The sequence below is a fragment of the Schistocerca piceifrons genome, chromosome X (assembly GCF_021461385.2).
Source record: "Schistocerca piceifrons isolate TAMUIC-IGC-003096 chromosome X, iqSchPice1.1, whole genome shotgun sequence".
NCBI classification, from domain to species: Eukaryota; Metazoa; Arthropoda; class Insecta; order Orthoptera; family Acrididae; genus Schistocerca; species Schistocerca piceifrons.
This window is the reverse complement of record NC_060149.1, coordinates 925,296,005-925,320,815: the sequence shown is the minus strand read 5'-3', so window position 1 is coordinate 925,320,815 and position 24,811 is coordinate 925,296,005. Positions and strand designations below refer to the sequence as shown.

The 24,811-nt window shown below is 37.9% G+C and overlaps 1 protein-coding gene across 2 annotated transcripts in view; it reads left to right on the top strand.

The window, feature by feature from the left end:
- LOC124721787 (importin-13) overlaps positions 1–24,811 on the top strand; it is a 189,705-nt gene that overhangs the window by 25,925 nt on the left and 138,969 nt on the right. For both annotated transcript variants that reach the window (XM_047246904.1, XM_047246903.1), the window contains 2 exons: positions 1,239–1,437; positions 14,057–14,201. In XM_047246904.1, the coding sequence (XP_047102860.1) occupies positions 1,239–1,437; positions 14,057–14,201 (344 nt within the window). The remainder of the gene's footprint in view (positions 1–1,238; positions 1,438–14,056; positions 14,202–24,811) is intronic.

The following is a 24,811-nucleotide window of genomic DNA, read 5'->3' as shown; positions in this document are numbered from 1 at the left end:
ACTTCTCGTTGGACACTGATATTAGTCTAAAAAAGAGGTACATCCATGAGTACTAGTGTCCCCCATTATGGATTTCGCTAACAACCCTGCCAGTTTACCCTTCCCTTTCCTATTGAGGTGTAGGCCATGCCTTGTGAAATCCCCCCTATCTATAGCCTCTACAGGAACCGATCCAATGTCTGACAGAGTGGTCACCCTATGCAACTGATCCAACTCCATATTTACCCTCCTGACAGAGTGGTTCAATTGGGGCTGATCGTGTCGCACGAAAGCAGTCACCAGTACAACATTGGTATGGGTCGTTAAAACGAACATTGGGTGAAGATCCTTGGGCTGAAGCCAACAGGCAGTGCATCATCAGTGTGATATTGTAACTTTAACATCAGCAATCATACTCATGATTCTTTCTTCCAGCTCTTTCAGAATCCCATTGCATCAGTCATCAGTGTAAGATTTGTATTTATATTGATTTCATAATAAATTTAGTATTGGTGCAAACTGCTTGTTTTATTCAATGAAACGAAAGTTTACTGTTGCCAGTCACTGTTTATTTATATCCACGACTCATTTTGAAGGTTTAAACTTCCACCAGGTGGATTTACACGTGTTATTATGACGTGTGTGTTGTTTAATGATTTTGGGATAACTTTTGTTACTGTCTTGTGGAGAACAAAACATTACTTCAGAACATGATTTTGGTTTTGAAAATAAGAGAAGTAAAATAGAATACCTCCAGTGGTCACCGCTAGATATACATTTAGTTTTTAGTCAAAAAAACTCCCAAAACAATGTTCTGAAATAGTGTTTTGTTTCTCCACTAGAGAGTGCCACAAGTTACCCCAAAATCATATTACAACACACACGTCATACTAACACATGTCATTTCACCTGACAATGAAGGTTTAAACCTTCGAAATGTGTTGTGGATATAAATAAACAGGGACTGGTAACAGTAAACTTGTTGTTTCATTCAATATCGATTACAGTCACAATAAGGCCTAACCTAAAATGTTTGCATTTAAAGTTAATCTGCTTGTTTTACTTTTTATTGGAATGGGAACATTTTATTTTTATTGTATAAAAACTAAATCAAGTTTTTAGTTGTTGGTATCAACAGGTTTAGTGCTAATAATGCTAGTAAATCTCACAAGTAAACAAACATTCCCATTTCATTTTCAATTTTAATCTCATAATGTGTTCCTCTTGATGAAATTTTACGTGTTTCCAATCTGTTCCAGTGGTGGAAGTGGTAAGACACTGTCTTTCTGATGCTAGTTTTCAAAATGCAAATGAAGTAAAAGAGCATGCTGCATCATGTGCAGTATCTTGGCTGAGAATAGGAATGCCAATTGCCGCATGTGAAGGCTTGGCTTTGGATTTATTAAACATGGTGTTACAAAATGCAACCAGCGATGATTATACCGAAAGTTCACAAAGGTACATATATTTTTTTTCCTTTTTTGTAGTTATATAATCAATTGTGTGTGTGTGTGTGTGTGTGTGTGTGTGTGTGTGTGTGTGAGAGAGAGAGAGAGAGAGAGAGAGAGAGAGAGAGAGTGAGAGTGAGAGGAAAAAAAGCAGTTGGGGTACTGCTGCTGCGCATGCTCCATAGATTAGCTATCAAACTGCTGTTCTTTTTTGGGGTTCTTCTTTCTTGTTTGTGTGCTTGTGGCCAACACTTTCTCTAAATGATGCAGGGTTGTCTCTTTATCATCATTGTCTGTTTTCCAATAAGGATCAATGATATCATACTGAACTATGTTGTTATTTGGATAAAATAAAAATGAGACAAATTTATGAGCTCCACTAAGTGACCAAAACTGGGTAGTATTGTGATTCCAACCAATGATGTATGGAACATCAGATACTGTACATGAAGATTTATCTGATAAAAATTTGTTGCTCTCAATTGACTATTTTGCCCTAACATACAATATGTTGTTGGAAATAACAAAAACTTGTGTAAAAAGTCATACAACCAAAATTGATGCAGGAAATTGTAAACATTTGAAGCTGTTAATACAGAGTGCATAGATTAAGGAATGTGAATGTTGGTTTTTCTGTGGTGGTAGGTGTTTAAAAGATGTGTGCCTTCTACCATATATGTTTTTAATTGTAGTTGGTTACTGCATTTCTGATACACACACTTAGTTCCTAATATTGTTAGTTATGATGTCTATCTGTAAGGTAACCTCCTTAAGGCCAGTGGTGACCAGTTATCTTGTGTTAATGTGAATTCAGGCTGTAGGTAAAATAAAACTATATGAATAGAAGCAGGTTGATGTCCAGTTCAAATTTTTAGAATAGTTTGCCTAATGCTCTCTAAAAGATTTACAGTTACAGTGTAAGGAATTTTTGCGAAGCTGTTGTCATAACAGCATTGTGGCTGAGTGGTCTAATTGCACAGTCTGGCAATTTGTCAATCCAGGTTTGATTGCTACTGATGCCAACTTTTTTTTCTTTTTATTTTATTCCTCACAATGTTAAACTATTATAATAAAATTTAAATATGTAAAATTAATGTATTCAATTTAGTTACGTCAAAAGGCTATATGCCACCACATTATAGCACATTGATTTAATTTTGCTCAAGCCCGTACTGTCTGAGGTTATGGATAAAATACTGGAATAGTTTAAGCAAGTTTATTATACAAAACTCTTAAAACTTCACCTTTGTAATACTGCTTTTCATAGCCACCATTCAGAATCAAGCTTTTGGTAAATCTCGTTATAAGTTGACAAGTTCACTCTGCATAAAATTTTGCTGTCTGAGAGTGAAACCATTGCAAGACAGCATCTTGAGCTGCTTAATTGGAGTCACAGTGTTGGGAACTAAACCAAAGTTGCATGTGAGTGTTGTAAGACAGGTGTTGGAAAACATCCCATTTGAATTGATGCAACTATTATTCTGTTTGCCTAGCAGTGTGTGGCCAAACATTGTTATGCAAGTACGCAAAACTGGTAGCCAAGATATCACCTTACTTACTTTGAATGGCTATGGCTCGTCTTAATTTTCTTTGTCTCACAGCAAGCTGCAGAACTGATTGTTCTTCTGCATTCCATAAAATCCACATGCAGGATTCCTTTAACACCCCTAAAACTGCTAGCCATAAGCTTTCTGGCATGTTTTCTTTGGTTCGTTGGGCAATATGGTATGACAACACATCACTTTTCTTTGTCTCACTGTTAGCATTGGTAATCCGTATCTTGTCGCCAGTTATGATTTAGTTTGGTTGACCTTCTCCTTCCGCATCATAATGAAAAACAAAGTCTAGAGTATCTGTAACCTGCTAAGTGTTGTAGTTCTCAGAAAGGAATTCTTTAACCCAGTAAGTTCAGAATAGTGGCACTGTAATTTTTTTGTCATGATTTCGTGCAAAACATTCTCAGAAAATCGCAAAAAGTTTACCGGCCATTGAAATATCACCAATTTGTTCATCAATTTTATGTACCAGTTTATTGCTGTCTATAAATGGACAACCACTTCTGTCATCACATTTGATCTCTATGCAGCATGGAGGAAGAAATCGGTGTTTAATGTTCCATCATCAGCAAGGTCATTAGAGATTGAGCACAAGCTCGGATTAGGGAAGGATGTGGAAGTAAATCGGCTGTGCCCTTTCAGAGGCACCATCACGGCATTTGCCTGAAACAATTAAGGATTGGATTGTTTGCGGGAGCAGGCCAGACAGTGAGGTCATTGGTCTCATCGGATTAAGGAAGGACAGGGAAGGAAGTCCGCCGTGCCCTTTCAAAGGAACCATCCCGGCATTTAGGGAAATCACGGAAAGCCTAAATCAGGATGACGGGACGTGGGATTGAACCGTTGTCCTCCCGAATGCGAGTCCAGTGTGCTAGCCACTGCGCCACCTCGCTAGGTGAAACGATTAAGGGAAATCACAGAAAACCTAAATCAGGATGGCTGGACGCGGTTTTGAACAGTCGTCCTCCTGAATGTGGGTGCAGTGTGCTAACCACTGCACCACTGCGCTTGGTAATACTGTATTCCCCCACTACTTCCCTTGCTACTTGAAAACTGAGATTACTTTTTGGATGACCCTAATCTGTCACATAACTTGTAGTAAGTTATTACTTGATCTGTGGAATACTTTTGTTTCATGTACCATATTGACTTATCAATGACTTGATGGTGAAAAGTTGTAGTCATGCGTGGACTCAGTTTGAGTTTCTTAGAAACATGTTACTTAGTTATTTTATGCTGTAAAGAATGGCGTTACTTATTGAGTACAAGAAAGAGCAAATTGTGAAGAACCTACAAATGCAGAGAAAAATGACAGTGCTTAGAAGGTGGAACCATACAAGTGGTTCTTGATTAGTGCAGGATGAGAAACAGTATGTAGATGTGAGGATAGAGAAGTATGATAATACCAACTCTGAAGCTGTTGGTTCTGTTGAATCTTGCCTAGTCGTCAGCTATGGGCAGATTAGGAAACTCGCTTTCTCGGATCGCTAGACAACATTCAAACAAATTGTATTAATGAGTTTCATTAGAAAAAGGAAAAAAATACAATACTTAACTTTGTACTAAACAGATGTGTTGCAAGCAAAGGGCGACAGACAAAATAAGAAATCTCTTCAGTATAACAATTCTAAGTTTGAGCTACATAGAATGTATGAGCAAAAAATCAGCTTTGACACTTCTGTCCCAATTACTAGTCTTGGTGCTGCTGTAGAAGGCTTATGTTCTCTTCGCATAGAGGCTGCTGCTGTTGCATTGTCCTGGAGAGGGTTTGGTCAGCATGCAATTGGCTAATGTCTTCTTCACAGCCTTCTCTACTCTCTTGTTCCGACTGGCGTGCTGGCGCTTGACCTTATGCTGTAACAGGTTCGTTCAAAGATATGCCAATGGAACCAAAAAGAGCATCATAAAGAAAATTTGGGGCTTAGAAGGGTAGCCATTGTTTGCAGCTGTTTTAACACCCTTTCTGTGAGTGATTGCAGTTTATACTTATATCACATAGGAGACACATACAAAAACTAATATGCAAATGTACAGCATCATGTAACACGTAGCCATTTTGGATATACAGAAAATGGAAGGAGTGGGGAGAATGTAAATTTAAGGCTCGTAATGCATGTTAAGGGCTATGGATAAGGGTTACTAAACCTATACTCTGCTCTGTGGCTGCTGCTTTAGCTCTCACAGGTTTTTTTTTAAACAGCCTTTAGTATACAATGTATGTGGGATATGAATGAATAGGGTGTATATGAACCGGAACAACCGGTAGATCTGGGAAAAACCCGGGAATTTTTTCATCCGGGAGAAAACCAGGAAAAACCCGGGATATTTTTAGAATTCCGGGAATTTTTCATTGATTTAGTTTTTAGTTAAATTTTTGTAATTTTGACTGCTAAGAACCGATACTCTAACAAAGGATATTACTGTATCCCGTTACTGCAGAATAATACTTCAACAATAAACATAAACAAGAGAAAAAAAAACCAAAAATAACTTAAATTGCAAAGGAAATGCGCCATATACAACAATGACACTCAGTGCTCATGCAAGTGTCTGCCAATTGAAAATGTGTCAAAGGCTTTAGGAAGACTATGCAGTGCTTCATAACAACATATTGCCTTCAATGAGCGTGAAGTCGCAACTGTTTACATTCGATTTGTTTTAGCAGTTATGCGCGGGCTCATGCGTGTGCGCAGTCAGTTGAATCACGTTTGAATAGTAGATTCTCCCACTTCTGGCTACAGGAATGTGGCTGTTGGCTGTGCAAGAAGTCGCAGCAAGCAGCTAGGTGCTACTGGGAAAAGGGGTGCCAAATTCACATTCTTGAGGAAAAAAACTTGTTTCACAAAGCGCTTAGCATCCAGGGCACGTTTGTCTATTGATTATTCATATGATTTTGAAACGCTTTCCTTTTGGTTTTTGAACACATTTTAAGTTGATTTCTGAGTGAATCATAAGTTGACTTTTGAATGCATGCATAGTGGAAGTGATGTCTCTGTCAGGAGAATCCTTGTCGCCTCTAGAAATAAACTTTACGCAGACAAAAGGGGACGGAGCTATACGAGCTGAGGGAGTAAACCCGAACGGATGAATGCCAATCGCTGTCTGATTATGTGGTTGATTGGGTTTGCATATGATCAGCATTGTTATAATTACTAGCGAAATCAATAGATTCAGACTACCAGAATGGAAATAAACGACTGACAGGAATAACAGGTGAGAAAGATTACGTATTATCTTCTCGGTGTATCCAAGAAAATGAAATTTTGATAGAAAATTTTTGGCCAGATCACTACACTAGTAAGGACCAGTAGTACAGTCCCCGGCTAGCAGCCGCATAAGTTCTGTTCTGGAAGTAACGCGGAAAATATGTTGTTCGAACACATAATAACGCATAACTAGAAAATAATCGTGGGATAACTAAACCTGCAATTCTGGCAGGGTTAGTGAAGTTAATCGGTGAACAAATTTTCACAGTTGCAGCAATAGCTACAGAGTTGGTGATGACAAGATTGATTGATAGAACGAGGAAGGAGAAGAAACGGGGACATCACACAAATTATGGAAGAATAAGACGATTCCAAATTTATATAAAAATTTCGTAATACTACTTTTCGATCTTATGCTTGAGAAGTTGGTGCGTATGAATGAAATGTGAAACTATTTCCTAACATTAAGCTTTTTGCTTGTAGTAGGCCTAATAGGCATTTGATGTTGGTACTTCGTGGATTATATTCTTTCATGTAATAAAAATGGCCATTTATGCCAAAACAGTCTCGTTTATTTAGTGTGTTACAAAATTGCTGCCACATCAGAAAGGCCTATTTTGTTTTATCTAGCCGACAGTGACAAAATAGATGTAATCAGATCGAGAAACCACACCAGTCTTGGGTATTATTTGTATTAACAGCTTTTTCAGTATTAGATAACGATATTTCAATTTTTCATGTAGCAAAATCTTTGACGAACTTTGATGAGGTAATAGATTCTTTCGCAGAAAGGAAAGCACGCCATGTAAAACTGTAGCAAGATTAGAGAGAAAAAAATGCTGGGAGCTAAGGTTTGAAGAAATGTGTAATTTCTTGCTTATCTCTTGTCAGTATTGGTTTTATATCTCCTGTGTTTAATTTTATGTCACACGAAACAGCAAGTTATTAACTAGTAGGCAATAAAGAGTTCAGATTATCTGAAGAGTTCTTGTTCTCTCGGTTACAAATAATGTCATCCGCTATTAATTGCAAGATTTTTTTTTTAAAGATGGGCAGGCTGTCAAACGGGCCGACTGGGAGCAGGAGAGGCACCACAGGACATTTCAGTTTCCACTCTCCTGAATATAGTTTGGATATGCGGTAGATAAATGCTTTATGAAGAGTCGTGGCACTACACTTTGGCATACTTAAGACCAAATAATATGTCTTACAATTCCTCGAATACATATGTTATATGTTTCAGACTTTTCAGAAAGATGTGTGCTACAAGAGGGATCATAATTTGAAAATTCGATTTTTTTTTTTTTTTTGACCCGGTTCGCAGATGTTGTAGATCCAGGACTGAGGCGCAGAGCAGTCTGAGTTATAATGGGTAGTCTCCACGTGACCCGTGTTTACATTTAGTGATTTTGCTGTTTCCCCTTCGTTTACTTTCATGTCAAATGAAAACAAAACGGATATCTGTGGCTGGCTATCAAGTGAATTAAAACACATTCACATAATTACGGAAGGCTGAAATATGTCATTAGTTTCAGATTTTATTTTATTTCCACCCTTCTGACAGTCAAGCATTAATTGCCTTGTGGAACAATGAAGTTATTTCTGTCTGTTTGCTGAAGAAATTTGACTTTTGTTAACCTTTTCCACAGAGGCAGTCAATGTATTTGAAACGAAATGTTTAATTCCACAGTACTGGCTAGTTTCAACTGTTCGCTGCATTTCAAGTGCATGTTTTCATTTTCTAGCACATACGGCATTATGCCATAATAAAGAACCAAACATGATATAATACAGTACTGGTGCTCCAAGAAAATTTACATCCCGAAAACCACACTGAAAAGCAGGTCGAGGTCTACTTCACTAGGAATTTGGACATATGAATGTGTCCTTTAAGTATGCACTTTAAATGTGCACATTTTAATATGGTTCACGAAATTCCGATGCTCTTGCAGTATCCTCTGATGTCGTGTTTCTTTTATGACGTAATGTATGATCTTTCAATGTTTTACAGGTATGTACATACGGGCTTCCTACGTCATGATAGCTACCCAAGCGCGGTGTCGCCTGTTATCTGCGCTCTCTGGCAACTGCTGAAACGAACCTATTTCTAACAGGTCGCGGGAAAATATTGCGTATAGTGGTTTGAAAAGCGTTACTTTCAAAGTAAATATCCTTTTACGTAAGTTGAACTATGTACAAGAATGTACAATGAATTTATTAAATCACAGAGCATTTGACTCTCTTTTAAAAATCAACTCTTTGATGACGAGCCATTTAGAAGAATTTTGAACCCTGAAGTTCAGACATTTATGTCATTATTAAAAATTTACTTAAAGTGTAACACGCGCAAAAAAGATCAACGGTATATGCGAAAGCTTAGCTTCTCTTGCAGCTTGAGACCAATATTATATGTGAAAGCTTTTCTTTTCTTGAAGCAACACCATGTATATTAATTTAAACTATTAACTTTTACTGTTTGTGTGTTCGTGCTACTTAACAGTGATGTTGCTGTTGGCTGACTACATCATGTGTCCTATGCTCTGAATATCCACTGTCATTGGTTGGCGAGATCACATGACATGAGCTACAAACGGCTTACAAAAGTGCATCGCATTCTCAATTTCAATGATTCGGAAAGTAATATGTAGTGTTTGGTGGAATTCCAATGTATACTTTCATAATTTGAAAATAAGCAGTGTACATGTTGCTGCACATCAAAGATATTTTCAAAACGTGTCTTTTTCCCTGAGTTTCGTTTTTTAAAATGCCGAGAAATTGTACGCCCGTGTATAAAACCATAACCATTCAAAGGATTGATAAGGGAAAATATGCTGTCACCTGGTAGAAAGTGTAATTTTAACCGGGAAATCTGAGAATTTTTTTCCTTGTCCACGTATACACCCTGATTAAATCTCATTGTTTTAAATATCACCTCATCTCTTCATCAGAAATAAAACTTTAGTTATAATTCACATCTACTTTTTTTCACTTCAGGAAAGTTTTTATACAATGTTCCTGCTACTGTGAACCATTATTTTTTGTATTACTACTGATTTAAATTAGTGTACAGTGCCTGAATAAAGTAGTAGAGGATGAATATAGTACAAAGAGAAAAAAGACTGCATAGAGTAAAGTGGTAAGGAAAGACTGATGATCAAATAAATGACTGGAGTGTGCTAGTACGAAAAAGGGTACTCACTGTTACATAATGAATTACAGAGTACACGGGAAGGCACTTCACTTGTGTTACTTGAGAGAGAATCTGATTGATGGACAATAACAAAAAGGAGCAGCAAATGTATAAAAATCACAGTGACATGGATATTCATTAACACTTGTGTCACCACCATAACACACACTAAGTACTTGTATTAAAATTAAACACATAATGTGGGTGCATTGTAAGGACTTGCATTTGCGTGAATGCAAGACAAAGGGGTTTCAGCTTAGCAACAATAACAACAGGATGGCTTTTGAAAGTGCACTGCTGACTTTAAACACATACTGATTTATATTTCCTTATAATTAATAGTATAAAGAGGCACATATGCTTATCTTTATTCATTTATTTATTTACACATGAAGTTCCATAGGACCAAATTGAGGAGCAAATCTCTAAGGTCATGGAACAAGTCAGTACATGAAATTGCAACATAAAAGTAATAGCAAATAAAAATAAAATGTTTATGAACCCGAAAAAGTCAATCCATAAGTTTAAGTAAACACAATCAACAATACAACAAGAATCAGCTTAATTTTTCAAGGAACTCCTCGAAAGAATAGGAGTAACCCATGAGAATACTCTTCAGTTTCGATTTGAAAGTGGGTGAATTACTGCTAAGATTTTTGAATTCGAGGGATAGGTTATTGTAAATGGATGCAGCAGTATACTGCACACCTTTCTGCACAAGAATTAAGGAAGTCCATTCCAAACGCAGGTTGAATTTCTGCTGAGTATTAACTGAGTGAAAGCTGCTTATTCTTGGGAATAAGCTAATATTATTAACAAGAAATGACAGTAAGGAATATACACCACTGGCCATTAAAATTGCTACACCAAGAAGAAATGCAGATGATAAACGGGTATTCATTGGACAAATATATTATACTAGAACTGACATGTGATTACATTTTCACGCAATTTGGGTGCATAGATCCAGAGAAATCAGTACCCAGAACAACCACCTCTGACCGTAATAACGGCCTTGATACGCCTGGGCATTGAGTCACACAGAGCTTGGATGGCGTGTACAGGCACAGCTGCCCATGCAGCTTTAACACGATACCACAGTTCATCAAGAGTAGTGACTGGCGTATTGTGACGAGCCAGTTGCTCGGCCACCATTGATCAGACGTTTTCAATTGGTGAGAGATATGGAGAATGTGCTGGCCAGGGCAGCAGTTGAACATTTTCTGTATCCAGAAAGGCCCGTACAGGACCTGCAACATGTGGTTGTGCATTATCCTGCTGAAATGTAGGGTTTTGCAGGGATTGAATGAAGGGTAGAGCCACGGGTCGTAACACATCTCAAATCAACATCTGTTGAAAGTGCCGTCAATGTGAACAAGAGGTGACCGAGACGTGTAACCAATGGCACCCCATACCATCACGCCGAGTGATACGCCAGTATGGCAATGATGAATACACACTTCCGATGTGCGTTCACCACGATGTCGCCAAACACGGATGTGACCATCATGATGCTGTAAACAGAACCTGGATTCATCCGAAAAAATGACGTTTCACCATTCGTGCGCCCAGGTTCGTCGTTGAGTACACCGTTGCAGGCGCTCCTGTCTGTGATGCAGCATCAAGGGTAACCACAGCCATGGTCTCCGAGCTGATAGCCCATGCTGCTGCAAATGTCGTCGAACTGTTCGTGCAGATGGTTGTTGTCTTGAAAAACATCCCCATCTGTTGACTCAGGGATCGAGTCCTCTTTACACGAGGCATCACAACAACGTTTCACCAGGCAACGCCGGTCAACTGCTGTTTGTGTATGAGAAATCGATGTTAGCATGTTGGAGGTGTCGCCACCGGCGCCAACCTTGTGTGAAAGCTCTGGAAAGCTAATCATTCGCGTGTCACAGCATCTTCTTCCTGTCAGTTAAATTTCGCATCTGTTGCACATCATCTTCATGGTGTAGCAATTTTAATGGGCAGTAGTGTATATATTGAGAGGCCAATGCCAAAATACCCAGACTCATGAACAGGGGTCGACAAGAAGTTCGTGAACTTAACAGCACTTATTGCACGAACCGCCCGTTTCTGAGCCAAAAATATCCTTTTAGAATGGGACGAGTTACCCCAAAATATAATACCATATGACATAAGTGAATGAAAATATGATCTTAGGTCATGAACTGCACTATATGAAACGGGACCGGTGTTGCCCGCAACATCCTTTACTATCAAGCTAGTATCATCAGCAAACGGAAATATTTTAGAGTTACCCGTAATACTAGAGGGCATATCATTTATATAAATAAGGAACAGGAGAGGCCCCAACACTGATCCCTGGGGCACCCTCCCACTTGACTGTACCCCTCTCAGACCCCACATCACAGCACTTCTCAACATTGTGAATAATGGCCTTTTCTTGTCTGTTGCTAGACTAAGAGGTGAACTATTTGTGAGCTACTCCCCGTGTTCTGCAATGGTCCAACTTCTGGAGCAATATTTTGTGATCAACACAATGAAACGCCTTAGTTAAAAAAATATGCCTAGCATTCGAAACCTTTTGTTTAACACATCCAGTACCTCACGGAGAAAGAGAATACAGCATTTTCAGTTGTTAAACGACTTCTAAAGCCGAACTGTACATTTGATAGCAAATTATGTGATATAAAATGATCAATTATCCTTACATACACAGCCTTTTCAATAACTTTAGCAAACACTGATGGCATAGGAATAGGTCTAAAATTGTCAGCATTATCCTTTTCTCAATTTTTATAAAGCGGCTCTACTGCTGAGTACTTTAATCGTTCAGGAAATTGACCATTCCTAAAGGAAAAATTACAAATACTGCTAAATACAGGGCTAATATGTGCAGCACAGTACTTGAATATTCTGCTAGATTCTCCATCATATTCATGAGAGTCCTTCGTCTTCAGTGATTTAATTATTGACTTAATCTTCCCCTTGTCTGTATCACAGAGGAGTGTTTCAGACATCAGTCTCAGAAAGGTATTTGCCAAGAAAGTTATATGATTCCCTGCAGAAACTAAATTTTTATTTAATTCCCCAGCAATGCTCAGAAAATGATTGTTAAGTACTGTACATATATCTGATTTATCAGTAACAGAAATATTTTTACTATGAACCGACTTTATATCGTCGACCTTGTGCTGCTGACCAGACACTTCCTTCACAACTGATCATATGGTTTTAATTTTATCCTGTGAATTAGCTATTCTATTTGCATACCACATACTCTTTGCCTTCCTAATAACATTATTAAGCACCTTACAGTACTTTTTGTAATAGGCTACTGTAGCTTGATTGTGACTACTTCTAACATTTTGATATAATTCCTGCTTTGTTCTACATGATATCCTTATCCCACTAGTCCGAGCTGCCTATTACTACTAGTTCCCCCTCTAGAATGTTCTGATGGAAAGCAACTTTCAAAGAGCGTGAGAAATGTGTTACGGAAAGCACTATATTTATCATCTGTGTTATCGACACTATAAACATCCTGCCACTCTTGTTTCTTGACAAAGTTTAAAAAATTCTCTATTGCTGTTGGGCACCTTATTTGGAAAAAAACACAGTCCGCATCATATCATTTGAATTTAGGAGATCTACCAACATCCTTTTTCTTGCACCATCATATACAAAATTTATATTGAAGTCACCACATATAACGAATTTCTGGTACTTCCTTCAGTGTTAATCAAGAACCCTGTTTAGCTTGAGCAGAAATGCTCTGAAGTCAGAGTTAGGGGATCTATAAACAACAACAATTAGAAGTTTAGTTTCACTAAATTCAACTACTCCTGCACAACATTCAAATGTCTGTTCAGTGCAGTGCCGTGATACGTCTATGGATTCAAATGGAATACTGTTTTTTACGTACATAGCCACTCCCTCACCTCACAAGGAACTCCTCAAAAAACAGCCAGCTAATCTATTGTGGTAAAGGAAGCCCCTGAACTGTCAAATTATGTAAGTGGTGCTCTGATATACTAATAATTTCAGAGTCAGCATCTATAAGCAGTTCACTAACTTTATCTCTAATACCGCTTATATTTTGATGAAATATGCTAATTTCTTCTCTTCTTGGAAACATGACATCCTCTGAAGGTCAGCCCTTAGTTAGAGGGATTTCCTGTAAGCAGGTATACCTATCAGCTGACTTTAATCTAAAAAAAGGTGCAGCTCTAACACCAACTACTACAGGAATTTTTCCATGTGTAATCACACCACCACCCACTACACTGTCACCTACGAGCTTTGCCAGCCTCCCCTTCCCATACGTATTGAGGTGCAGGCCATGCCTAGTGAAACCAGATCTACTGATAGACCCAACTGGTACCACTGAAATGTGACCCATGCCCTCAGCCATCAGTGCCTTCTCCAGCCCCATGTTAACACGCCTAACAGTCACGGTAAGACGAGGCCGATCATGATGCTGAAACAGTTGCATGAAATGCACATTAGTGCCACTAGTTTGAGTAGCTATCTTTACCAGGTCATCACCTACATCATATATTTATCTTTGTTAAATACCTGAGTGTCTTATGGGTGAATTAATTAAATCTCAAAACATTGTTGAAGTGCATTTTGTATTTTTGAACTGAGTGTTTTGCTACAGTTTGAGAAAATATACTGCAATTACATTGTATTCTTTATGCTTAACAGTCTCATAGAAGCTGCCCTAAACTGCCTCGAGTCCCTGGTTACGCACCCTGATACACATCTAAACCCAAAACATGTCCAGCGCCTCATGGAAGAAATTTTGAAGTTAGAAGTTTTGTTGGGTCCTAAATGGCATTCTGCTGACGAAGTAAGTATGAATAGTACGAAATTACTGCCATTATTTTAACATATTCTGATATGCAACCACTTACTGCTGATTGAATTGTATATTCGGTTTTTCTGTCTTGTATACTATATTTTAAATATTACCAACATGTGGCTTCTTCAGGCAATTTATTTTAACCAATATAAAGTATGCACATTCCAAAATAATCATATAAAAGTGCTTCGACATTGGCATTCTACACTCTTAAGTTACATCAAGTGGTAAAACATCATCTTTGTAAGACTTTTTTGATAACATGTACATAGCAGGGAACTTATTTATGGCTTTTCTTTTTTTAATGATTTGGTTGAGCTATGCAGTGTTTTAAATATGGTGAGGGAGGAACGAGTATGGACATCATCAGGAGAAATCGATAAGTCACATCATCTTTGTTTTTAGATATATTTTTCCCACGTGGAATGTTTCCCTATATATCAAAAACAAAGATGATGTGACTTACCGAACGAAAGCGCTGGCAGGTCGAAGACACACAAACATACACACAAAATTCAAGCTTTCGCAACAAACTGTTGCCTCATCAGGAAAGAGGGAAGGAGAGGGAAAGACGAAAGGATGTGGGTTTTAAGGGAGAGGGTAAGGAGTCATTCCAATCCCTTAGGGGGAAAAAAGGACAGGTATACACTCGCACACATACACATATCCATCTGCACATACACAGACACAAGCAGACATTTGCAAAAGCAAAGAGGGAAACATTCCACGCGGGAAAAATTTATTGTGTTTCTATCGACCTGCCAGTGCTTTCGTATGGTAATCCACGTGGGAAAAATTATATATAAAAACAAAGATGAGGTGACTTACCGAACGAAAGCGCTGGAAGGTCGATAGACACACAAACAAACACAAACACACACACAAAATTCAAGCTTTCGCAACAAACTGTTGCCTCATCAGGAAAGAGGGAAGGAGAGGGGAAGACGAAAAGAAGTGGGTTTTAAGGGAGAGGGTAAGGAGTCATTCCAATCCCGGGAGCGGAAAGACTTACCTTAGGGGGAAAAAAGGACAGGTATACACTCGCACACACGCACATATCCATCCACACATACAGACACAAGCAGATATATATATATATATATATCTGTGTGTGTGTGTGTGTGTGTTCACCATTTTGTCCTAAACCACTAGACTGATTTCAACCAAACGTGGTACACACATCACTTACTGCCTGGAAAGAATCACTGTGGTGGTAAGAGCTACCTACTTATCACAGGGATGGGGGTGAAAAAGCCCACGATGTCTGAATGAAAAGCATAACGTTTTAATTTATTACTTCTTTACTACTACTATCTGTATTTGTGACAAATTTTGCAAGCAGTATTCACACATGCCATTGAAAGTAACAGCAAAATTATGTTAATGTACGACACATAGTTGAAGAGATATGACATCAAATACAGAGATGCTCGGAAAACTGCTGTGTCATGCAAGACATTTTAATTTATTAACTCTTTACTATTAACTCAATTCACAACACATTATGCAGACAGTAGGCACATATACCAGTGGATGTTCCTGCAAAATTATGTCATTGTACACTACATAGTTCAGGAGAGATGATGTCGTAAACATTGATCTGCATGAGAGTTGGGCAAAGTTCACTAGAGATACTGGTGAAGTATGTGTATAAATGTGTTAAAAATATATGTGAAGCTACAAGTAAAAAGCTCATTAAAGATCTGGAATTATTTCAAAGAACTTTGGTACACATAATAGTTACAATCTAGAAATAAATACTGTAAGAGTAAGAACAGCCAATGTCCTGTTGGGGTGAGCATGATAACATGGAGAGAGGAGGGGGAGGAAGAGACAGACTGACAGAGGGGGAGGGAAGAAATGGACACATATATGGGGGAGAAGGAGATGTACAGAGAGAGGGGAGGAGATGGAGAGAGAAGGGGGAGCAATAGATAGGCAGTGGGAGGGGGGAGGGGTAGGAGGAAATTGACAGAGAAAGAAAAGAGAGGGGGAAAGAGGGATTGGACAGAGAGGAGGGAGGGGGAGACAGACTAATACAAGATTGAAATAAATACATACTCAGCTGTTTGAAGATTTTTTTTATATTGTTATTATTATTACATGGATTGTGGGTTGCGAGAGCATTTAAGATGAGCATAGAAATAATAATATTTCACAAGTCTTCTGTTATTTTATCTGGTGGGTTTGCACTAATCTTTGTACGTGCACATATCCTTTATGCCAGTAGGCACAGTACGACATCTGTGACAATTTTTAGCCCCTGCACTTCCCTCCATTACCAAATTAACTATTTCTTGTTGCCCCTGGATGTGTCCTGTCAGTCTAGGTGTTCTTTTCATCAACTTATATCATATAGTCCTTTTTCCCCAATTTGATTCAGCACCTGGTCATTAGTTCCACAATGTACCATCTGATCTTCAGCATTGTTTTGTAGCCCTTGCCTGAGGATGTCTCCCATCAACATCTCTCTTCTTTTCGTCAACTTATGCCATAAAGTCGTCCCCCCCCCCCCCCCCTCCTGTCAATCTGTCAATTTGATTCAGTACCTGATCATTAGTTCCTCAATGATCTACCAGTCTGATATTCAGCATTCTTTTGTAGCTCCACTTTTCAAAAGTGTATATTCTTGTGTGTGTTTATTGTTAACGTCTCTCTCTTTCAGAAATGCTTTTTGTGCTGTTGCAAGTAGTCATTATCATATTTGTTTCAGCCATTGTCAGTTATTTTGCTGCTCAAATAACAAAATTTTGTTCATCTTATAACCTCTGTCCAATACACTATCCACTCTGCTTGACTGATTTCCCCAAATTTCTGCTTGGTTTTCTTTATTACTTGCCGTGCTGTTATGCACCCATAAGAGGTAATTAAAAAAAAGAAAAAACGCTCTTACTCACTTTATTACTTGCAACTGTACAGATTGAATAACAAGGAGGATAGAATCAGATTGAATAACTAGGGGATTAGATTATAGGCCTACCTCACTTTCTTCTCAGTTACTGCCTTCGTTTCATACCCTGCCTCAAGGTCATACTGAGTGTGCTTTGGCTGTGCATGGGCAGACGAAGTATTACACAAGTATTACACAAGTATATAAGAAAGAAATTAAATATTGTTAGAATTTAATAATTTGTTTGTAGAATGAAATAGGTATAAGAAAGATTAAGTTTGAGAAAAACTGAATAAAGTTTCCACAAAAATTTGTTTTTCATAACTTTTTGCAGGTGGCAGGGAAAGAGCGATAAAAAGCTGAAATTTGGAAAATATATGTACTTTGACATAAAAATGTAATGTACAGGGTTTGGTGAAAGTTTCTGTAATACTGTTTAATAGTTAAATGTATCCAGCGGCTAAGTCCCTCTCAAGGTCACCTGCCTTACACGGCAGTATGCAGTATATGCACACAGCCATTTATTTAATGTAAATTTTGAAGGAAAAAACCATATCATACAATTAGATATAAGCCATCGCGTGGAGTGGCCACGCGGCTTGAGGTGCGATGTCGTAGATTGCGCAGCCTCTCCCAACGTTTGAGTCCTCCCTTGTGTGTGTGTGTGTGTGTGTGTGTGTGTGTGTGTGTGTGTGTTTTGTTCGTAGCATAAGTTAGTTTGAGTAGTGTAAGTCTAGGGTCCGATGATCTCAGCAGTCTAGTCCCATAGGAATTCACACACATTTTTAAATATAAGCCAGAATGGAGAAAATACTGCACTATATTTGATGTAATGATTAATGATGATGTACCAAATTACAGTTCAGTTAATGGGTATGCAGAGGGAACAGCTTTTTAATCACAGTCACAGGCCCTAGCATTTCAGAGACGAGTGTTCCATTTAGCGCTCCACTCTGAATGTCACTGTGTCTGTGTAAGGAACCCTGAAGCTGCCTCAAGGTTCATTCACTCAAAGTGTTTAGTCAACATTGTACATCACTGTCCGTGGTGAGATCTGCAGTGAAATGCGTTGTGATGCAATCTGCAATTGGGAACACGAGCCGTCAGATGGCTGCGTATGGATACTTCGAGTGATGTTGAAAAAACTTCAAGATCACACATTTATAGTAATGGTAAAGTGGACTTTCACGTGAATTGTAGCATTTGAAAAGCTTCTTTCATTCTGCTCAATATAATTTGTGTGCTGCCCATTGCATTATTAATCCACATGGTGAGTACAATATTGAAATTTACCCTTTTTAAGTGAGCAGTGAACAGTTCCTTAAACCATTATTTTTGGAATAATACACTGGAATGTTGAGGAGATTCAGGCTCTGAACTTTGCCAAGTGCTGAGTAGCGTATTACAGAGTTATGTGATTTATAAAAATATCTGTGTGTGTGAAACTATAGATTTTCTGATATGCGTGAATATTTAAATTAGTAAACTTTGTAATTTACTGCCATTCTGTCTGTACTCCTACCGATGCAGCAATTATGACTTTCTTTCTCAGTCTAGGCGAACTGAAATGTGGATAAGTGGAATGTAGGTTATGAGCATCATGTTTTAGGTTACTTTTTGGATATTCATCAAAGTAATCTACAAGCTCTTGAAATGAGAGGTGAAAAACAGAGGTGAGATAATGAAGCACAATCCTGCCGCACCCTTTGACCCTTGGAACTGTAGTCTGGTTTCTGTAAAAGTTGTAGATACCTTTTGCATACTGTATTTTGTTCCTAATAAGTTTAGAATTCCGGAGACTGTAATCCAGTCAACACCATGAAAAGCTTTTTTAAAGTCTGCAAGTGGTGTAAATTTGAGTTTGCCTTTCTTCTGTCTTATAAGTTGTCACATGTTCCTACATTTCTCCAGAACCAAAACTGATCTTCCCAAAGCTCATTTCTGCAGGTTTCCCCATTCATCTGTAAATAATTTGTGTCGATATTTTGGAACCATGACTTATTATTGATGGTTCAATAATACACCCATATGTCAGTACCTACCTTAGTTTGTGTGGGGACTATTACATTGGTCTTGCAATCTTAGTGTATTTCGCCTGTTTCATGTTTTCTGCATACCAGAAGGAACATTTTTGTTACAGTTGGTGCTTAAAGTGATGCTAATAATTTTGAGGGGCTGCCATCCACTCCAGTTGTCTTATTTTGCATCAAGTTTTCCAGTGCTTCGTCAAATTTTTCTCACAGTATGACGTCACGCATCTCATTGTCTTCCGTTCTTTCCTTTCTGTAATATTGTCATCAAGTTTCCTTGCTTCATATAGCACTTCTGCATATTCCTTCCACTTTTCAGCTTTCTCTTTTTTCCTTAGTATTTTGTTGACTTGTCATCAGAGCTCTTGATATTCGTGCAGTTGCTTCTCTTTTCTACAAAATTGTCTTAATTTCTCCTATGAGCAGCATCTGCCTATCCTATAGTTAGGCATGATGTGACAGCTTTCCATTTCTCCTTCAGCCATTCCTGTTTTGCCATTTGCATTTCCTACTCTCTCTCTCTCTCTCTCTCTCTCTCTCTCTCTCTCTCTCTCTCTCTCTCTCTTTTTCTCTATTTGCCTATTTCTCTCCCCCCCACCCCCACCCCCCCACCCCTTTTTTGGTATCTGTTTCCCATTCTGCCTGTTTCATGCAGTGCATTATATATTTTTCTTTTCATCTATCAGATTAAATATTTGTCATGTTGTCTAAGAATTCCTACTGGCCCTTGTCTTTTTGTGTAGGTATTCATCTGCTGTGTTCAGTTTTTAATCATCCAAAGCTATCTGTTCATCTTTTGTTTTATTTCTTTCATGCATTTCAATCAGTTGTTGCCTTAAGCTCCCTCTGAAACTCTCGATGACCTCTAGTTGTTTCAATTTATCCAATATCGTTACTATTCTACCTCTCTGCAATTGGGAACTGTAATCTTCATGTCACAACTAATTATTCGTGATTAGAGTCCGCATCTGCCTGTGAGAATGTTTTCCAGTTTAGATTCTGGTTTCTTAATAACTGTTTTATCATTATATAATCTATCTCAAACATTTCAGTGTGTCCAGTTCTCTTCCACGTATACAACCTTCGTTCATCATTCTTAAACCAAGTGTCTGCAACAGCTAGATCATGGTTGACGGAAAATCAAGGTTCAAGATGGCGGCGTGTGTAGATATCCGCGATTTTACTCAAAAAATAAGTTACAGTGAAGCCGTTAAAAATTCGTGTGTAAGTTGCAAAAGCGAATTATTAAAGTATAATGAGCGTATTGCTAGTTTATAATGTGTAATCAGCAGTCTAAGAATAGAAATCGACAGCCTGAAGTCCGAAAATATGGAACTGAAGTCGAAGCGAAACATGGATCCATTGCTTCAAGACAGACAGAAGGACAAAAACTTTCACGAGAACATGGCTACATTGGTGCAAAATGATGCTGATAAATCATCAGAATGGAAGGTAGTACACAACAAGCGTCAAACAATCGGCACTAAAAATTCGTGTACAGCAAATGTTTCGAGGTTCGAGAATGTAAACAATTTTGATGTACTTTGTTCTAGTAATAGTCTCACTAAAAGTGAAAACAATCGTAAGAAGAGTGTGCCGATAAACTATCGGAAAAAGGTTAGGTTTGATCTTCCAAAGCCACAACGTTCAGTTATCAGCAATGAAAGTGGCAGTGGTGTGATCCAGTCTGCTGTGAGTGAAACATCAACAAATCGTTTTCACATTTTCGCTGAGAGTCATGGTAGAGGCATGGCTGATATAGTGAAAAGCAGTTTTAATGCTGCCGATGTTTGTGGAATTGTGAAGCCAGGTGCTAAACTTCAAGAAGTTGTAGCGGGGTGTGATCCTGAAAAAGTAAAAAATGAGTGTGTGATCTTAATAGGTGGCTCAAACAACATTGCCTGCAACGAAGGGAATGATGCCATACAGTCGCTCAGGAAGAAAATATCGGCGCTTCATCAGTCTAAGGTATTTGTTGTGAACATTCCAAAGAGACATGACTTAATTCCACAGTCCTGTGTAAATGAGGCTATCTCACAAACGAACTCTAAGTTAGCAAAGTTGTGTAAGCATTTTAAAAATACTTGTGTTGTAGATGTAAGCAGTTTTGGACGAGAATTATTTACAAGACACGGTATGCACCTGAACAGATCAGGAAAAAAAGCATTAGGTACCCTCTTAAAAACAAAAATATTGGAAGAAGTCCACAAATGTACCCCAAAGTTGGAACCAATCGCACTTGAATGGCTCCAACCATCAAGTCAGACTCGGTTTCAAACTCAAATGTTTCAGGAAATTCTTAGTAATGAACGTACTGTGTCTGTAGCTACCGATAATTTTTTAGGCAAAAGTTTAGATCTGTCTCTAATTCCAAAGAAATGACGATTTTTCACCAAAATGTGGGAGGACTTGGTAATAAAGTAAATGACATTACTGTTCTGTTAGAGGAACCACAAGGAATAAAAGATGCTGATGTATTATGTTTTAGTGAACATCATGTGAAAGATATTGAAAGGTTACAGCTAAGTGGTTACTGTCAGGCAGCGCATTACTCTAGAACCATAATGGAAAAAGGTGGAGTGGTAATTTATGTAAAAAACAACATATCTTACAATGAATGAGATTTAAAGAGCCATTGTATAGAGCAACAAATTGAAGTATGTGGTGTTGAGATTACTGTAAATGACTTCACGGCTGTAGTGTTAGCACTGTATAGATCTCCCTCAGGGAATTTGAATGTATTTCTTAAGCACTTAGATTCTTTATTATCCATACTGTACTCAAAGTCCAAGAACTTGATAATTACTGGTGACTTTAATGTTGATTTCCTAAATGAGAGCAATAGTAAAGCTGATTTAGTACATTTAATGGAGTCTTATAATCTGATGGCAATAGTAGATTTCCCAACTAGGATTACTGTTAACAGTAAAAGTCTGATAGATAATATATTTATAGATAAGTCTAAATGCAATGAGATCACTGTACATCCAATCCTCGGCCTTTCTGATCATGGTGGTCAATTGCTTAGGCTCAATTACATCAGTGTGTGCAACAGTTCCGAGCATTCTTGGAAATCTTTTAGGATAATAAATGAACAGGGCCTTAAAAAATTCAATGATAGCCTAAAAGAGATAGACTGGAGCCGAGTTTATAGGGAAACAGATGTAAACAAAAAGTACAATTAATTTTTAAATGAATTCATGTCCGTATTTGAGTCCATCTTTCCCAAAAAAGTAGTTAGAAATAGTCATATAGGCAATGCCAAGAAGTCTTGGATCACTACAGGGATAATAACATCTTGTAGAACAAAGAGGATGTTATACAGTTCTCTCAGGACTTCTAATGATCCAAAGAAATGACAACACTACAAACTTTACTGTAGCATTCTCAAGAAGGTTATAAATAAATCTAAAAGTATGTGCATAAAATCAGAAATTGAAAGCTCAGAAAATAAAATTAAAACTATATGGAATGTAATAAAGAGGGAAACTGGCAGGACAACAGGGAACATGTCTCAGGTAGAGATTAATACAGGGGACAGTATCATAAAGAAACCTGAGTTGGTTGCAGAAATATTTAATAACCACTTTTTGAGAGCAGCAGAGAAGACAGGCTGTAATGGTTCTATGGAAGAATCATTGTCCCTCCTACAGAAAGCTATTAGTAACAGAATCCCACAGATATCCTTACCTCCAGTTACTGTAAGCGAAGTCATAAGAGCAATTAGATCCTTAAAAAATAAAAATTCTGCTGGAGTGGACAATATTTCTAGTAAAATACTGAAACACTGTTATAAATTTGTTAGTCCCGTCTTATGCAACATATACAATGCATCCCTACAAGATGGGATTGTCCCTGACAGACTTAAGTTGGCTGTAGTGACTCCTCTCTTTAAAAAAGGCGATAAAAGCGTTGTTACAAACTATCGCCCAATATCCCTATCAACTACCTTCTCGAAAATTCTAGAAAAACTCATGCACAGGAGGATTGTAGACCATCTCAACTTCCACAGTATCTTAAGCAAAAATCAGTTTGGTTTTCGTGCCGGTCTTTGTACTGAACAGGCAATATTCTCTTTCAGCAACAAAGTTTTGGAAGCCATTAACAAAAAAATGTCTCCAGTGGGTATTTTTTGTGATCTTACGAAAGCCTTCGACTGTGTAAACCACCAAATTCTTTGGAAAAAGGCAGAATACTATGGTTTAGGTGGTACTGTTGGCTTGTGGCTGCAATCATATCTACAGGATCGGAAGCAGACTGTAATGCTAAATGGCTCTTCTGGAGAACCTGCCTCGTCTGAATGGGGCACGATAACGTGTGGTGTGCCTCAAGGCTCCGTTTTGGGCCCACTGCTTTTCCTCATCTTTATTAATGATCTTCCTCTTTGTTCTGAGACAAACAGCAAATTTACCCTGTTTGCCGATGATACCACAATTCTAATTGACGATTTGATTGATCATGATCTTGAAAAAACTACAAGTACTGTTTTTAATGACATCTTAAATTGGTTCTCCTCAAATGGTCTCTCGCTCAATGCAGATAAAACTCATTATATGAGGTTCCATACATCACAAAGTAATCCCGATGAAATTAACATAAAATGTAGAGATCAACCAATACAGAAAGTTGAAGACACAAAATTCCTGGGTGCTTATATAGACAGTAAATGTAATTGGTCAGTTCACATTCTTCATCTATGTAAAAAACTTAGCTCGGCAACATTTGCATTACGGGTAATTTCTTCAGTGGCTGAAGTTGACACTATTAAGGTTGCCTACTTTGGCTACTTCCACTCATTGATGTCATATGCTATCATATTCTGGGGGAACCAACCGCTTGCAAAAAAAGTTTTCACCATCCAAAAAAAAGCAATCAGAATAATGTGTGGGGTCCATCAAAGACACTCTTGCAGGCACTTGTTTCGGAAGATAGGGATCCTAACAACTGCCTCACAGTATATTTTTTTCCTTGCTCACCTTTGTGTGCAAAAATTATTCCATCTACCAAGACAACAGTAAATTCCATGGTTATAACACCAGAAACAAAAACAATCTACATTTAGAAATGAAACGTCTCACTCTGGTACAAAAAGGAGTTTACTACTCCAGCATTAAGCTGTTCAATGCTCTACCACTACATATCAAATGTGTTCATACAGAACTGCCAAAATTTAAACAAGTTCTCAAAGATTACCTGACAGAGAAATCTTATTATACTGTGGATGAATACCTGAAAGAAAATGTATACCATCACTAAACGTATTATGTCTAGAAGTAGTTCAATTGATTTTATTGTGCATTTGGGCATTAGCACACTTTTTGTAACAACAGATTGGCTGTACATGTATTTACTCTTGTAGGCCTAATATCTGATTTAACTTTGTGCTCTTATCTTTAACCTTTATTTGAAACTCCTTTTTCTGTCAAATGGTAGTTATGTTATCTAGCTGACATTGTATCTGTTACTGTATTTATAGTATGTCTTACTTAAACTATGTACAATTTGCCATTGAAATGCCCTTGCATTTATTGTAAGTTTAAATTGAAACCTGTACAATTTGACACATTCCATATCCTTGTGATTGACTCACTAACTGGATCTACGGAACAAGAAATAAATAAATAAATAAATAAATAACAAGTTCCCCTTTCATTCCTTTTCCCCAGTCCACGCTATTG